The 17,912-nt window shown below is 37.7% G+C and overlaps 1 protein-coding gene across 6 annotated transcripts in view; it reads right to left on the reverse strand.

The window, feature by feature from the left end:
• LOC308247757 (sodium channel protein type 2 subunit alpha) overlaps positions 1–17,912 on the reverse strand; it is a 129,826-nt gene that overhangs the window by 49,477 nt on the left and 62,437 nt on the right. For all 6 annotated transcript variants that reach the window (XM_080667277.1, XM_080667275.1, XM_080667276.1 and 3 more), the window contains 3 exons: positions 6,143–6,316; positions 4,524–4,880; positions 1,717–2,196 (listed from right to left, as the gene is read on the reverse strand). In XM_080667277.1, coding sequence (XP_080523403.1) covers positions 1,717–2,196; positions 4,524–4,880; positions 6,143–6,316 — 1,011 coding nt within the window. The remainder of the gene's footprint in view (positions 1–1,716; positions 2,197–4,523; positions 4,881–6,142; positions 6,317–17,912) is intronic.

Below are 17,912 nucleotides of genomic sequence, written 5' to 3' on the forward strand. Positions count from 1 at the left end.
AATTCTCCAAATAATACATTTTAACACCCAGGTAACAATCTCTGTGGTGGGAAGGTATTGAGAAGACTCCATAGCTGAAGCAATAAAATAATTTTATTTACAATGGGAAGATCAGTTGTCTGCCTCCAATTACAAAGTACTGAGTTCACATATATTATTTTGGAGTACTTAACTCATACAGAAAACAAATGACAGATTTAATGATAACAGGAAAAATTGGGAAGACAGTTTGGATTTTCCTGCTATAAGCCCCAGCTTACTGGATGCTCCTCTAATGTCAAACCTAATGCTTTGAGGGGAGGCACAATACATGTTCTTTTGGAAAAGCTTGAGGCTTTAAAATTTCTGAAAAAAGAAGACTGGATGTCAAGTTACCTACACCTCAAAAAATACTCAAACTTAGCCAAAAGCTTAAACTGACTGAGGGCTGCAACATTTGATTATTTATAATTCATTCTTAGTTTATATAAGACTCTAAGCATACATAAAAATAAAAATTTACTTCCCTTTCTATAAGGGAAATATTAACTGTTAGGTATAATGCCAAAACAACAAGAGGGAAATAGATATTAAAATGTAATGACCCAATTTTATTTTCTAACCACTGACTTCAGCTTCTAGTGATATAAATACCAAAAATTAGGCCCTACCCTTTCAGCATAGACCAACCAACTATGCTTATCCAAAATTTTTGTTAACTGATTCCTAATTATACCTTGTTCCACTACTTAAATTTTATACTTTAATGCTTCAAATTCTCCCAAGTCATTTATCTTTCTTAGAGTGAGTGATAACAGTAAAAGAGGTCTTTATTTTCCCTGCCAATCAATTCAAATGACAAATAAGGATACAACTTTGGTTTTGGTTGGTATTTTTATTTATTTATGCAAGCTTTTGTTACTGGGAAAGCCATCCCTATTTTTGTATAGGGAAACAATTAAATACTGAGGATTTCAATTCCTTCTTCTCTTTACCCCAACTCTGCACATATTAACCTATAAACAAACAAAAACATACTCTGATACTCATACTCGTGGTAAATCAAAGAATACTTTAAACTACCCAGACTCTTACTATAGTTGTTAAATGCACAATTTTACATTCTATAAAATATTATGCAGGCACTGAGCTCAATAGAGTTACAAATATTTTTCAGTGTGATTCCTCATCAATATCTTCATTTCCTTAAAAAATTATTTACTTCACAAAATATGAAAGTATATGTTAATATCAAGCCAAGATTACAATCAGATTTTCCATGAATAAATATGTTATGCAAACTAAATAAAATCACATTTTATGAAGTATTTCCTAAGAGCCAAGAATATAGCAAAATCAGAATTGGAACTTACCTTCTCACAAAGTATTTTTGATACATATAAAAAAAGAACATCATTTTGGGATAATTATAAGGAAGAAAGCGGATAATCTGAGGCATTTTTACAAATCTAAATTTATATTTAAATACTTAGAAAAATTCATATTAATCTGATTTTTAATATTATCAATAATTCAAAATAGTAAATACTTGAAAAATTAGTCAACAGATTACTTTTCTAGCTATATTTTAATAGATCATTGATATATCACCAATTTGCCATAGAAAATGTATCAATTGATATTTCCTATTTTCTTATTGAAAGAAAACATAATTTTTAAATAGTTTGATATTTTAAAGCTTAATACCAAAATATCTTCTTATTTAAAAACTCCTACCTCTTTGCTTTCCTCCATATCTGACTCGCTGCTGAATTCTTCAGTATTTAAATTTTCAAAGTCAGATTCTCCAACAGCAATTGGTACAGTCACAGTAAGGCTGGGGTTGTTTATAAATGACATGTAATCACTTTCATCCACGACATATTTTTCTACACTGCTGCCTATGCCGCTGGTAGTTCCATTCCCATCTTTGAGATAATTGAGATCTTTGCCTATTTCTATGGTGGTATGGTTGGAAATACAGCTGTCTTTTTTGTTATTCAGATCTTCAAGAGGTTTAATCTCATCTAAAGCTTTCTGCTTTCTAACAATGGCTTTCTGAATAAATTCATGTGCTTTTCTTTTAACATAATCAATTCCTCTCTGCATCCTTCCCACAGCAATCTGGAGATTGTTCATTTCATTATCATCATCAGTGGCAGCAAGGTTGTCAGAACTGAATGAACTCAAAAGCAAGGCCAGGAAGAGGTTCAGAACCTAAAACACAATAGGAAATTAGGTGATCAAAACATTCTGTCACTTCAATGGTTCTTGACTTTAATTTTTCCAAAATTATTCTTAAACTTAATTTTTTCATAAACTTAATTTCTTTTTTTCTAGTTCATCATCAACTATCCTGAAAAAAAAAATGTGAATGAAATAAATACCTGGCTAATATAAAATGATGCTATTAACATAATTTCCTTTTTAATCATTGCAAAATTACTGAAGCCATTGTTGCATAATGTATCTATATTAAGTTTCTTTCAAAAAGAGAAATCTTAGTTATGCAGATAATAGTACAATGAAAAGAAAAAAAAGAGGTTTAATTGGGATGCAAACAATTTTGCTCATGTAACCTGGATTATCTAGGACAATAATAATTTATTATGATTTTATTTTTAAAACCAAAGATGATTCTAATATATTTAAATATGCTTTGATTTTTATGTATTTATACCAATTTTTCTGCCTAGATAAGTTGCCAAATTAGGAAAAAAAATATACCTCTTACTAGATCAAAAACAAGATTATTTGTTTTTTGGTTCAGAAAATCAAGGCCACTATATTTATACAATGGTTGAAAATATTACAAATAAATGTTTATTATAAAATAATGATGATGCTAACATTGAGTTTAAGATTGTGGAATAAAGGTATTTCCATGAATAAGACCAGTAATTAGTCTATAAATCTCATCTCCAAAAATAGGCCTCATTGGTATGAGTGTGTGAAAAGAATACTAACACATTTTGATTCATGTAAAATTTTGTGGAGCTATTATGTCTGGACAACTCAAAATAGATATGTCAACCTTTCTTCCTACCAAGTTAAAACTTACACCTCAATTAAAGATATTTCAAGTCCAAATTCCTTGACAAAACCTTTCCTTGTCTTTCTAAAGCAATTTTTCCATTTTGGGAACTTGACATATGGCACTTTGTTTTTATATCTTTGACATGTATTAGATACTTCCTATTTTTACTTCTGTTCGAGCAAATATATTATCACTGTGCCATATTTATTTTCCTATCATCTTTCCCAGGCCTCCAGGATCAGTACAGAGGTGCTGGGCATGGTTCATTTTACAGAGACATGATAATAAGTGATTCTTGAGTCAATGTTACTTGCTCATACTCTAGTTTTAGGCACCCAAGACTTCATCTTAATGGACTGAGAAAATCACTAATTTTTTTTAAACTTCAATTTGTGGAAAACTCAAATCTGAAACACTCCAAGTACTTATAAATGAAATGAGGGGCTGTTCTTAGTAATTCTTCCATGCTTTAGCATAAGAACTGAAAGATAAAAGCCAGAAATGGCCTTCTCCATGACTAATAGGAGGTTTTAGTGATGAAGAACAACTTTGGCTCAAAACGTATCTTAAGAGTTCGTTATAGATCCTTTTGTAGTTCATAAGCATGATGATTGGGTGTTCATGCTCTTGTGTGAGATATGCCTCCCTGAAACCTTGTTACAATGGCACATTACCCATATGATGTGAAAAAAATTTATGTTATATATGTCAATTGTCTCTCAATAAGAAAAAAATAATAATTAAAACACTTCTAAAAATACTTATGTGTGATCTCCCACTCCTAGGAATATATCCCAAGAAACTAGAAACACTAATCAGAAAGGATATATGCACCCCTATGTTCACAGCAGCACAACTTACCATAGCTAAGATTTAGAAACAGCCTAAGTGCCCATCAGCAGATGAGTGGATTAAAAAACTGTGGTAGATCTACACAATGGAATACTATACTGTGGTAAAAAAGAAGGAATTCTTACCATTTGCAACAGCATGGATGGAACTGGAGAGCATTATGCTAAGTGAAATAAGCCAGTCAGAAAGATAAATATCACATGATCTAACTCATTTATGGAATATAATGAACACCATAAACTGATGAACAAAAACAGAGACAGAGAAGCATCGATCAGACTGTCAAACCTCAGAGGGAAGGTAGGGGAAGGCAGGGGTAAGGGGGAGAGATCAACCAAAGGCTTGTATGTATGCATATAAGCCTAACCAATGGACACAGGCACCAGGGGTGTAAGGGCATGAGGGGGTGGGGGAGGCAATGGGGGTATAAGGACAAATATGTAATACCTTAATCAACAAAGAAAAACAAATAAATAAAAATGCTTATGTGAATTTTGATAGTATAAACTATACCTAGTTCCTGAAATAATGAATAATTGAGAATTGGAACTGGCCTTGATACAAAAAATAACATATAAAACATTCCTCAGTTAAACATAGTTTTATATATGGCTACATTATATTTTACTGAAAATGAGAAAAACTTTTTACATACCACTAGGTTTCCAATGACCATGACCATCATGAAGACAGTAAGGCACATGGTTTGGCCAGCGACCTCCATGCAGTCCCACATGGTCTCTATCCACTCTCCACACAGCACGCGGAACACAATCAGGAAGGAGTGGAAGAAGTCATGCATGTGCCAGCGCGGAAGTTCACAGTCGTTGGAAATCTTGCAGACACATTCTTTGTAGCTCTTGCCAAAGAGCTGCATGCCGACTACAGCAAAAATGAAGACGATGATGGCCAACACCAAGGTGAGGTTACCCAGAGCCCCCACTGAATTGCCAATGATCTTAATTAGCATATTCAGGGTAGGCCAGGATTTTGCCAACTTGAAAACTCGGAGCTGGGAACAAAATCAAGAAAGCTGTTACTGCCCTGTCTTCTAAAGAATCTATAAATCTATTTATGTGGAAAATCTCCAATGTCTCAATTGTAGGGTGATGAATTATTTGTGTGTCAAACTATTATCTAGCAAGTGTTATCAGCTTATTTTTTCTATCATAGGGCACTATTCATTTAGAAATAGATACACGAAATTCCCCAGAATCTTATATAAACACATGTAATACTCCTTTTGTTTTTTTGAAAGGAACTGAGGTATTTAACTAAGACTGTTTCAGAGAAGTAGAGGCTCTCAATATATAACAACTGGAAGTGGATATATTTTTTCAGTGTACTTAAAATATCATGTTAAAATGCAAAGATGCAGATAAAATTAAAACAAATTACATAATGTACAAGAGAAAAACAACTAATTTTTAAAAATTTAGATTGCTTTAATCTTACTGTATCTTTAGCTTACTGTAATATTAAGCTATATTTTAAAGATTTATTATATTCAAAGAAGAAATACTTGGACTTAAGTAAAAGCTGCATTTTGTCAATCTTTATGTCTTCAGTGATTTAATTAATCAACAACTCATTAGAGTGTGTAAATGGCTCTCCACCACTGTGCCTGACTCATTTTTGTTTTAGCTCATAGAGGCCTCTAAAATACCATTTATGGTTAAATAGCAGCAACATTTTATTTCTGATGCTTCAACAAATGTCAGGCCAATGGTAGTGTATTATTTAATGGCATCTAAGTGACTCAAAGAATCAAATGTAAGTACCATAATGTTTAATTTATTCCCAGAGGATAATTAATACAAAAAACCTGACATTCTAAGCAAGATGCTAATGATATTATGCTTCCTATTTCCTTAAACTGCATCACATTATCACAACAATTTGCTAAACATTTTTTAAAAATAGCTGCCCATATTTACTTTTATGTAATAATTTCTAACATTTATTCTATTTCTTTGTATTCTTCTGACTTCAAATTAGATCCACAGCTCTCTGTGAAGACTGGGGGAAAAGACCATAGCTCTAAAGATCTCTACTCAAATGTGAAATTTGAAAGTGGTAAGGGAAATTCTAAACAGACTTCAGAACACGTTCTTGAGACTAATCGTGGCTCAGTTGGTTGGAGCAATCTGGTTTGTTTTTAAAATGTATTCAGATAATGTTGTGACCATGTAAAATACCATAATGGTTACTAGAAAGAGTGGAAACAAATTAAATTAATTATAAAACTATTATGGATACTTCCAATTAATTTACCAGCCGAAATGATCGAAGAACTGACAATCCTTCCACGTTTGCCAAACCAAGTTCCATTAAACTAAGGCTCACGATGAAACCATCAAAAATATTCCAGCCTTCCTGAAAGTAATAATAGGGATCCATGGCAATGATCTTGAGAAACATTTCTGCGGTGAAGATCCCAGTGAAGACCTACATGAGAAACGTTTATTACATGAGTGAATAATCTTAACAACATAAAAAATTTATTGAGTAATTTACTGTCAACAAATCATAATTCTGTATTTTAAAAATCAGTTTAAGTCCAGCAAACTATTCCCTCAAATGGTTTGTATTCAAATCAATATTTAATTGTTTATTATGTTTAAGGTTTATCAAGAGATAAAGAGCACATGAGTTAAGATAATAAAATTAATATTCTTATTTTTACATTCTTATATGAAAGGCTCAGCTAACTCATTGTGGTTAACTGCCTGACTCTGCCTTTGCTCTCTCTAGCCTTCCAAAAACTCACCAAATGCTTACCTAATAGTTAGTTTCTCCCATCGCCCCATAGGCAAGGCTAATGCTAAGAATGCACTTAACAACCCTATGTAATAAACATGGTCACCACTCACCCTTCAGATGGTAAGAATGCTGAAATTTTTTTAATAAAAATTAATAATGCCCAGCCACTATAAGCTGCATTTTCCATTCTCCATTTTCTTTGTGTACAACTTAATCAATTGATATTTTGTTTCTCAGTTTTAAAAGATCCATATAAAGTATGTATGTATAATATATAAAGATCAAATGAAAGGCCCTTTCTTTAAAATTAACTTTTATTTTTTTTTCTTTCTTTCACCAGGTTGCTTTTTTAGGGCCTTAATTGTTTCCAGTGAGATGTTAGTCCCTTGTGTATTACAGTCATGTGCTGCTTAAGGACAAGCATGCATTCTGAGAAATGTGTCCGAAGGCAATTTTGTTGTTGTGTGAACCTCAAAGAGTGCACTTGCACAAACCTAGTGACATAGCCTACTACACACCCAGGCTGCATATTATACCCTATTGTTCTGTAGGGGAGAAAAAATTTTTTCCTCTACCCTTTAGGGTCTTGGCTGAGACATTTCTGTAATAAAACAAATTAACAGGAGAAAACAAACAAATGTTTAATAGCACGTATACATAGGACACCCAGGGAAACCAAAATGGCTGAAGCCACCACCTTAAATATCATCTGCAGCTAGAGACAAAAGAAGATGCTGGAGGTTAGGGGAGTCAGTTATGAAGGGTTACCAGGAAAAGCACAGTAAACAGGGGTAAGGTTGTTATGCAAGTTTAAGTCCTTGTGTTCTGCATCTACATTGATAAGAATTTCTAGAGGTAAGGTCATCCCCTCTTTGTGATATAGCAGGGAAGCACCCTTACAAATGGAAAATTCTTCTACAAATGTAATTGTCTTTTGCAAAGGGTTCTATTTCATCTACAGAGCTCCCTTTGTCTACTGTTTCTTAAAATTAACTAGTTTAAAATAAAATAATCCTTATGGAAGAGAGACATATTTCTGTGTAACAAATTCAGTTTCCCTACAACTCTTAGGCTACAAACCTGCTCAGCATATCATTATATTGAAAACTGTTGGCAATTGCAACAGAGTGGTATTTGTGTAATGTAATGCAATGCACTATGACAATACTATAACTATGACATCATCAGGTGATAGGAATTTTTCAGCTCCATTATAATCTTATGAGACTTCCATTGTAGGTTGGTCTGTCTATGACTGAAATGTGGTGCATAACTGTTTAAAGTACTTTTCTTGTGTCTGTTTGAAAGTTTCTTTTCAGAAGCTTGACTAAGCTGTGCTCAATGTACTTTGCTTTATATTTATTCTTGTTGATGTTCACTGAAATTTTATAATTTGTAATTAAGATGTCTAAGTTAATATTTTTCAATGGAAAAAAAATTTGTCCATTATTTTTTCAAATATTTGTTTTCTTCCATACTCTCTCTCTTTCCTCCTTCTGGGTCTCTCTTATACAAATACTAGTGGCCAGGTGCATGAATTCATGCACACTGAAAGGAAATTAATTAGAGGAAATATTTTAATATAGCTATTCACCCTTTCTCTATAATAGAAGTGTCAACCACATGAATGTATCAGCGAGAGCTTTATATGTATCATGCATGTGTGAGTCAACTTAGCCTTTTATATATAGAACTAGAGGCCTGGTGCACGAAATTCGTGCACGGGGGGGGGGGGTTTCCCTCAGCCCAACCTGCACCCTCTCTAATCTGGGACCCCTGAGGGGTGTCCAACTGCCCGTTTAGGCCTGATCTCACTGGGATCGGGCCTAAACGGGCAGTCGGACATCGCTCTCACAATCCAGGACTGCTGGCTCCCAACTGCTTGTCTGCATGCCTTCCTGATTGCCCCTAACTGCTTCTGCCTGCCAGCCTGATCACCCCCTAACCACTCCCCTGCCAGCCTGATTGATGCCTAACTGCTCCCCCGCCAGCCTGATTGCCCCTAACTGCCCTCCCCTGCAGGCCTGGTCACCCCTAACTGTCCTCCCCTGCAGGCCTGGTCACCCCTAACTGCCCTCCCCTGCAGGTCTGGTTACCCCCCAACTGCTCTCCCCTGCAGGCCTGGGTTCCCCCAACTGCCCTTTCCTGCAGGCCTGGTCACCCCCAACTTCCCTCCTCTGCCAGCCTGGTCACCCCCAACTGCCCTCCCTTGCAGGCCTGGTCCCCCCCAACTGCCCTTTCCTGCTGGCCTGATCACCCACAACTTTCTCCCCTGCTGGCCATCTTGTGGTGGCCATCTTGTGTCCACATGGGGGCAGCCATCTTGTGTGTTGAAGTGATGGTCAATTTACATATTACTCTTTTATTAGATAGGATAGAGGCCTGGTGCACAGGTGGGGCCAGCTGGTTTGCCCTGAAGGGTGTCCCAGATCAGTGTGGGGGTTCCCTTGGGGGTGGGGCAGTCTGGGCGAGGGGCCTGTGGTGGTTTGCAGGCTGGCCACGTCCCCTGGCAATGCAAGCAGAGGCCCTGGTATCTGGGATTTATTTACCTTCTATAATGGAAACTTTGTAGCCTTGAGCGGAGGCCTGGGCTGGCCAGGGTGTGCAGGAAGCTTGGCTTCCTCCATTGCCGGGGAAACCCAAGCCTCCTGCTCGCTCCTTGGCCACAGCCATCTTGGTTGGGTTAATTTGCATACTCACTCCTGATTGTCTGGTGGGCGTGGCTTGTGGGTGTAGTGGAGGTATGGTCAATTTGCATATTACTCTTTTATTAGATAGGATAAACTTGCTTAATTAGACCTTCTTTCTGATTTAGCTAAAAGTTTTTCCAGCCCAGTGAAGCACCCCAACTTCTCTTTTAGGTAATTGTCAGCAACACAAACAGCAGTAAATATCAACACCAAGCAGATTATTATTGTAGATCATGCAGGGAAAACAAAAGGTAAAATATTTAACTGCAGCAGTGTTTGACTATATTCTGCGCAGTGAGAAAACCTGAAGTCATTTTCCAGGTCCACCATTTCATACTCCTTTTCAGTCAGGTCAAATTTCTAAGCTTTCTAAATCTCAATTTTCCAGCTAATGAAAAATAATAAATAGGATTCCACCAAATCTCCTATCTACCTACTCCAGGACTTCTGTGAGGATCAAATGAGATGAGGCATGGGAAAATGCTTCACAGCCATTTGGTTAAAGTGTAAATGTTCCCACCTGGCTATAAAGCAAGTCATGTTCCTGGGCTAAAGAAACTGCAAGGAGGCTAGTCTCTAGGGCAGGTGTCCTCAAACTACGGCCCGCGGGCCACATGCGGCCCGCCGAGGACATTTATCTGGCCCGCTGGGTGCCACTGCCTGTCCTGCTTAGCAGCTAACTCGTCCCATGCCTGCAGTGCGCATAGGAATTTGTTCATAGTTTTTTTTTTTAAACTATAGTCTGGCCCTCCAATGGTCTGAGGGACAGTGAACTGGCCCCCTGTTTAAAAAGTTTGAGGACCCCTGCTCTAGGGAGAGGAAGCCAGGCATTGCTGTATGACATCATTACCTGGTGCCCACAGCCACAGTTTCTGGGCAGGGCTAGGCTGTGGGCCTCATTTTGCGCCATGCGGTCTCAGCAGCATCAGCTGTGATTTGGTGGGTTGCTGCTTCAGGGTAGTGGTGAGGCCTGTGTCCCACTTGTGGGAAGTCAAGTGTTGCTTTGTGGGTGCCAGGTCTGCAGTGCCATTTCTCTGTAAATGGCCAGTGTGTGTCATGGCAGCTCCTGCATTGAGCATCTGCCACCTAGTTGTCAGTGCATGTCATAGCAACCAGTAAGACAGTTGGACACTTAGCATATTAGCCTTTTATCTTACCTAATAACTGACAAACATGTAAAATGACCATACCTCTGCTACACCACCAGCCAATCAGAAGTGATATGCAAATTAACCCAACAAAGATGGCGGTTAATTTGCATACAAAGGCGCCGAGTGATGGGGGCGGGACGCTTGCATCATCGCCATGGCGACAATGCAGGCGTTCTGCCCCACCCACGTCTCTCAGGGCCTCTGGGCAGCATGGGAAGGCAGGGCCGGAGTGGAAAGAAGCGGCTCCCAGAGCAGAAAGCGGCAGCTCTAAGGCCTGAGGGGAAAGGGTCTGGGCCGGAGTGGAAAGGTGGTGCCGGCAGCCAGGGAAAGGAAAGCCCATTCTAGCATGAATCTTTGTGCATCGGGCTTCTAGTATATATAGAATAGGCCACTCAATAGTATTCTACAGATTAGTGAGACTCAAATTCATTTTTTCTTTCTTTCTTTTTTTAATTAAATAAATCTTTATTGTTCAGATTATTACAATCGTTCCTCTTTTTTCTCCCCATAGCTCACCTCCACCCGGTTCCCAGCCCATCCTCTGCCCTTACCTCCCCCACACTGTCCTCATCCATAGGTGTACGATTTTTGTCCAGTCTCTTCCTGCACCCCCAACACCCCTTTCTCCCCAAGAATTGTCAGTCCACTCCCCTTCTATGCCCCTGATTCTATTATATTCACCAGTTTATTCTGTTCATCAGATTTTTTATTCACTTGATTTTTAGATTCACTTGTTGATAGACATGTATTTGTTGTTCATAATTTTTCTCTTTACCTTTTTCTTCTTCTTCCTCTTCTTAAAGAATACCTTTCAGCATTTTATATAATACTGGTTTGGTGGTGATGAACTCCTTTAGCTTTTTCTTATCTGTGAAGCTCTTTATCTGACCTTCAGTTCTGAATGATAGCTTTGCTGGGTAGAGTAATCTTGGTTGTAGGTTCTTGCTATTTATCACTTTGAGTATTTCTTGCCACTCCCATCTGGCCTGCATAGTTTCTGTTGAGAAATCAGCTGACAGTCATATGGGTGCTCCCTTGTAGGTAATTAACTGTTTTTCTCTTGCTGCTTTTAATATTCTCTCTTTGTCTTTTGCTCTTGGCATTTTAATTATGATGTGTCTTGGTGTGGTCCTCTTTGGGTTCCTTTTGTTTGGGTTTCTGTGCACTTCCTTGACTTGTAAGTCTATTTCTTTCACCAGGTGGGAGAAGTTTTCAGTCATTATTCCTTCAAATAGGTTTTCAGTATCTTGCTCTCTCTCTTCTTATGGCACCCCCATAATTCAGATGTTGGTACGCTTGAAGTTGTCCCAGAGGCTCCTTACACTATCTTCAAATTTTTGGATTCTTTTTTCTTTTTGCTTTTCCGGTTGAGTGTTTTTTGCTTCTTTGTATTTCAAATCTCTGACTTGATTCTTGCATTCCTCTAGTCTGCTGTTAGGTCTCTGTATAATATTTTTTATTTCAGTCAGTGTAGGTTTAATTTCTAGTTGGTTCTTTTTCATATCCTCGAGGGTCTTGCTAAATTTATCGGCCTTTTCTAGGAGATTCTTGAAAAACCTTATAACTGTGGTTTTGAACTCTATATCCAGTCATTTGCTTTCCTCCATTTCTTTCATTTGTGATCTGTTTCTTTGTCTCCACATTTTCGCTGCTTCCCTGAGTTGGTAGAGTAGCTTTGTTTGGTAGGTGTCCTCTAGGGCACAGTGGCTCAGCCTCCCCAGTTACCTGAGGTGAACACGCTTGGTGCACCCCTTTGTGGACTGTGTGTACAGCCTTGTTGTAGTTAAGTCTTGATTGTTGTTGGTATCACTGGGAGGAATTGACCTCCAGGTCAATTGGCTGTGAGGATCAGCTGTGTCTACGCTGGGAGAACTTCTGTGCTGGAGACACCCTTATGGGACAAGACTTGCAAAATTGCAAAAGCCTCTGTGCTCAGCTTCGATGGGGCGGAGTTTCAGGGCGGAGCAGCCAGCCTTGGCTTCCCATCAGCCCTGCCATATGAGGCCCCTGGGTCTCAGTGACCCTCAGTAATCACTGTAAGCACCTCTGAGAGAAAGCCGCCCTCAAGTTTCGCCCACTGCCAGACAGTTTCTCCCCGAATGGGTCTGGGTTCCCAGTAACTCACCCTGAACTGGAGTTCAGTGCAGTTGGGAGCTTCCGTCTCCCTCCCACTTTAGAAAGCCAGCCGTACACTCAGCTGCCTGTGCACTCAGCAGTCAGTCCTCTCTGCATGCGCATGCCTCCGGACCTCTGTCTTCCGCAGCTCCCCTGAGTCTCAGTGTGCTTTCTCTTTTCCTGACAGTCCAGTTTCTCCCCAAATGAATCTGGGTTCCCAGAAACTCGCCTGGAACTGGAGTTCAGCGCAGTCTGGAGCTTCCGTCTCCCTCCCACTTTAGAAAGCCAGCCGTGTACTCAGCTACCCATGCACTCAGTCGCCGGTCCTCTCTACCGGCTCACACGACTCTGTACCTCAGCCTTTTGTAACTCCTCTGATTCTCAATGTGCTTTCCTCTTTCCTTCTAGTTGTAGAATTTCCACTCAGCCAGCTTTCCTGTGGTTCTGGATGGTGTCCGTTTTGTCTTTTAGTTGTAGTTTTGATATTGCTGTGCGAAGCAGCAGATTAGGTGTTTACCTATGCTGCCATCTTGGTTTCTCCCATTTTTTCTTTCATTATTTTCTGCTGTTCAAATTAGATAATTTCTATTGATTTGTTTTAAGTTAAACAACCCTTTCTTCTAACAAGCTGAGCCTCTCCTAGAAAAGTTATAATTTCTGTCATTTGCCCCTCAAACCCTGTACTTAATTAGCACCAGACAAAGCTGTACAGATACCACTTTATCAGGCAAAGGGAATTTCTATACCTTAATGCATACACAGTTAAGCCCCAGAATGACTGCCTGGTGACCTTACCCTCATTACAACAGTAAAACACACACCTGGATGGAGACTTAACATGCTAATGAGACAGTCCAGGCAGGAAGAAGTACGTAGTTCCACTGCACAGGTGCCAAAGAGTCCCCACCTCTAAATATTAGACTTCAGGCTCCTGCCTCAACTCTTTTAAAACTGTTCCCGGCTTTTGTTTTGGAAGCAGCAGCCACTTCTTTCCACCTTGGACACTGTTTCCCTTGCAAGCACAATCTATTTAATAAACCTTTGCCTGAGTCATGATTCTGTGGTTACACTCTTGATTTCTATCGTGGGAGTTCCCAGCAACCCAGGGCACCGGTAAAATATCCAGTGTGTTTTTCATTTTAGAATTTGTACCTTTCAGTTCTAAAATGTCTAGATGATTGCTTTTTATAGTTTTCGTTTTTTATATGTTTATATTCTCCACATGTTTATTCTTTCTGATCATTTTCCCCCTTCAAATTGTTAAACATACATAGCTCCTTTAAAACCCCTTTTTAATAATAGTTCCACTAAAATTCTTTTTTGTTAATTCTATCAATTCTGTCATTTCTGATTCTATTTCTATTGAGTGTTTTTTTCCTCACAACTGTGAGTCACATATACCTATTTCTTCACATAATATATAATCTTGTATGTGCTGTGGATGATGTGTTGTAGCGATTTTTGATTCAATTATTTTCCATTGGAGAGTATTGGTATTTTTCTAGCAGGCAGTTAAATTATAGGTTGGCCACCTGCAACTTACAGTACCTGGTTTTATATTTAATTAGGGTAGGGTTGCTTTGGTTTACTCTTTGTTCTAGTTAAAACTTCTGGTTCTCTGACATAATTTTTACTCCTAAAGTGTAGCCATCTGAGGTTTCAAAGGGAAGCCCAAAGTATTTGTCCAATTTCTTTTCTTGGCTGGCTTCAAATCCCAAACTTGGTTGGCAAGTATTCCCTTCTAATATTTTTTTTGGGGGGGGGAGGGGGCAGTTTGTGAAGAACTGGAGTTCTTTTTTTTTTTTAATTTATATTTTAGAGAGAGAAAGAGAAACATTGATTGGCTGCCTTCTGTACACAACCTGATGGGGATGGAACCCACAACCTGGGTATGTGCCCTGAACAGGAATCAAACCCAAGACCCTTCAGTGTATAAGACAACACTCCAACCAACTTTGCCACACTAGCCAGGGCTTGGTGCTAATTCTACATTCGGTAGAATTAACCAGTAAAACTCTTTGGGCCTAGGCTTGTCTTTGAGGAAACATTATTTTAAATTATTAATTCAATTTGTACTTGTTGTAGGCTTTTTCAGATTTTCTATTTCTTCTTGGGTCAGTTTCAGTAGTTTGTTACTTTCTAGGGATTTTTCCATTTGATCAAGGTACCTAATTTGTTGGCATACAATTGTTTGTATTATTCTTTATAATCCTTTTTATTTCTATAAGGTTTATAGTGAAATTCCCTCTTCCTTCTTCATTCTTGGTTTTATTGATTTACCAGTTGTACTGGTTAATAATGTGGATTTTGTAATCAAAGAAAACATGATAATTTCAAGAGAAACATCAAAAGTGCTTTATTCAAAGTAACGTCCATCGCTAGCTACACATTTCCCCATCTTTCAGGTAATTTGTGGATACCATCCCAATAGAACTTTGCTTGTTTTGAGTCAAACCATTCAGAGACACTATTTTCCACTTCTTCGCATGTTTTGAAGTGCTGCTCAGAAGGTGCGGGATCATCGATCAGAACAAGTGGTAATCTGAAGGAGCAAGGTCTGGTGAATACAGTGGGTGGGTTAATACTTCCCAGAAAAGATCTTTTAACGTGTCTTTAACTGGTTTTGAAGTGTGTGATGGTGCGTTATCATGAAGCAAAATTACTTTGCTGTGTCTTCTGGAACATTCTGGTAGTTTTATGATCAAAGCGTGGTTCAAATTGATTGTTGTTGGTAGCGAGCAGTATTAATGGTTTCACCTGGTTTTAGAAGCTCGTAATACACCACACCTTTCTGATCCCACCAAACACAGAGCATTGTCTTCTTTCTGAAGTGATTTGGCCTTGCAGTCAATGTTGATGGTTGACCTGGATCAACCCATGATTTTGTGCATTTGGGATTCTCAAAATAAATCCACTTTCATCGCCAGTCACAATTCAATGCAAAAAAAGACTTCCATGCCGTTGAAGCAACATTTTACTGATGACTTTTCAGTTTTCCATTTGTCTTTCATTAAGTTGATGTGGCACCCATTTTTCTTCCTTTAAAGTCTTTTCCATTGCTTGTAAACGATCGGAAATTGTTTGCTGAGCAATGTTTAATCTTTCTGCAAGTTGTTTTTGAGTTTGACAAGCATCTTCATCCAATAATGCTTGTAATTGTTGGTCTTCAAACTTTTTTGGTTGACCCAGACGTTCTTTGTCTTTCACATTGAAATCATCACTTTTAAAGCATTTAAATTAGCGTTCACAAGTATCTTGAGATGGAGCATATTCACCATAAGCTTCCCAATGTATCCAGCAGCACTTTTCTTCAAAATAAAGTAATGAATTATAACTTCCTACAAATGCTCTTTTTTTGGCATGAAATTCGACATTTTTAAGTGTAAAAATATTATGATGTTAACACCTTCAGCAAATTTGACATATGAAGTTTTGAAGCTTGTTGTCAATACAACAAAATAGCATACATATCAAGTCGCATATATATCAACATATGTGTAGCTTCATCTATTGACAAAAATCCACATTATTAACCGGTACACCTAGTAAGTCTTTTATTTTTGTATGTCTAGCTAAAGACTTGTCATTTCTGTTGATCTTTTCAAAGAATCAACTTTTGAGTTTCTTGATTTTCTCTAGTTTTCCTATTCTCTTATTTCATTCATTTTCACTCTTTATTATTTCTTTTCTTCTGCTAGCTTAGGGTTTAATTTCTGCTTCTTTTTTTAGTTTCTTAAGGGGTAAGGATAGATTATGGAGTGTGATGGTGGGTATTCAGAAACTACAATTCATAATCTATTCTTACCACCCATCCACCCTTTTTTTCTTCTTTAAACCACTGGTTACTTAGGAGTATATTTTTTAATTACCACATATTTGTAAATTTTCCAAATATATTTCTGTTACTGATTTCTGATTTCATTCTGTTTTTGTCAGAAAATGTACTTTATATGATTTCTATCTTTTTTAAGTTCAAAGAGGCTTTTCTTATGAGTTAAAATATAGCTTACCCTGGGTAATATTCCATATGAACTTGAGGCGAATGTGTATCTTTTCTCTCTATATTTCACTCCATGATTCACCTCAAATACAAATTTACCTTCTTTAACACATAAGACTAGTCCCACCTATGAATTGTCCATTTGTTATTATGTCTTTCTAGCAACTACTTTCTCTTCTTCTGGTAATAACAGACCTACTTTTTTTCTTCATAATTCTTTTTGTTTACTCTGTCTTCAGTGATGAGACAGGGTTCTTGTTTTACCAAATAGGCATGCTAACCCTAGAATCAGAGTCACGACTGGCTTAGAAATAGTCCTGTAACTCCAACCCAGCCAATGATAACCAACTCTTAGGCTTCTGTTAAAACTGTTAGTTAGGAAGTACTAATAGGACCTATGTTGGTAGGATTAAGGTTGTGTAGAACATTACCATCAATAGAATACCCAGTCATAGATAAACAAAGCATACTGGGGAAAATTAGGGCAGGAAGCTGACTCACAATGACATTGACTGAGAACTTGAATCTAGCCAGGTTAAAATATGGAGCTATGCCCAAATGGACTTTACTTAGGTGAGTTAATGGATTCTCTTTATTTTTGCTTAAGCCTACTTGGGTTGTTTCTAAATATCCACCTCCACAAAGCTTTCTTTAATCTCTTGCTCATATTTTAGAGATAATGTTGAAGAGATTCCTATGTAGATGACAATTTGAATGAGGTAATGTTATTGTCCTTCCCTCCTCTAAAGGTCTGTGATTATTGACGATAACTTACAGTAGTCTCTGAAATAGCTTTCATAGTCTATGATACAGTGTTCACACCTTCCACCACTATGTCAATTTCTCACGGGTACAGTTTCCCAAATGGTAAAATGCAGACAGTCACAGTATCTACCTTAGGACTAAATTTGTGGGAACCTAGAGAGAGGGATTTCATGTAAACCACATAGCATAGTGCCTAATAATACAAGGGGTCAGCATATATTAACTTTATCATTGACTCAGTGAAGACCAGTCTGGACTATAATAAAAAACACAGTGGTTACTTCAGATCCTAAAAACATTGTACACTGTACTTTAGAATCTATTATTTAATATCTACATACAACCTGTTTATATGTTCATATATCAAGTTGGAAAATGCATGAGAGTTTAATAAGCCTCTTATATATTTTTGTATAAATGTATTCCATTTGTTTGTCTGTAAAGACCACTTTACTTTCTTTTTTTAATATATATTTTATTGATTTTTTACAGAGAGGAAGGGAGAGAGATAGAGAGTTAGAAACATCGATAAGAGAGAAACATCAATCAGCTGCTTCCTG

The sequence above is a fragment of the Plecotus auritus genome (genome assembly GCF_963455305.1).
Source record: "Plecotus auritus genome assembly, chromosome: 5".
Classification (NCBI taxonomy): domain Eukaryota; kingdom Metazoa; phylum Chordata; class Mammalia; order Chiroptera; family Vespertilionidae; genus Plecotus; species Plecotus auritus.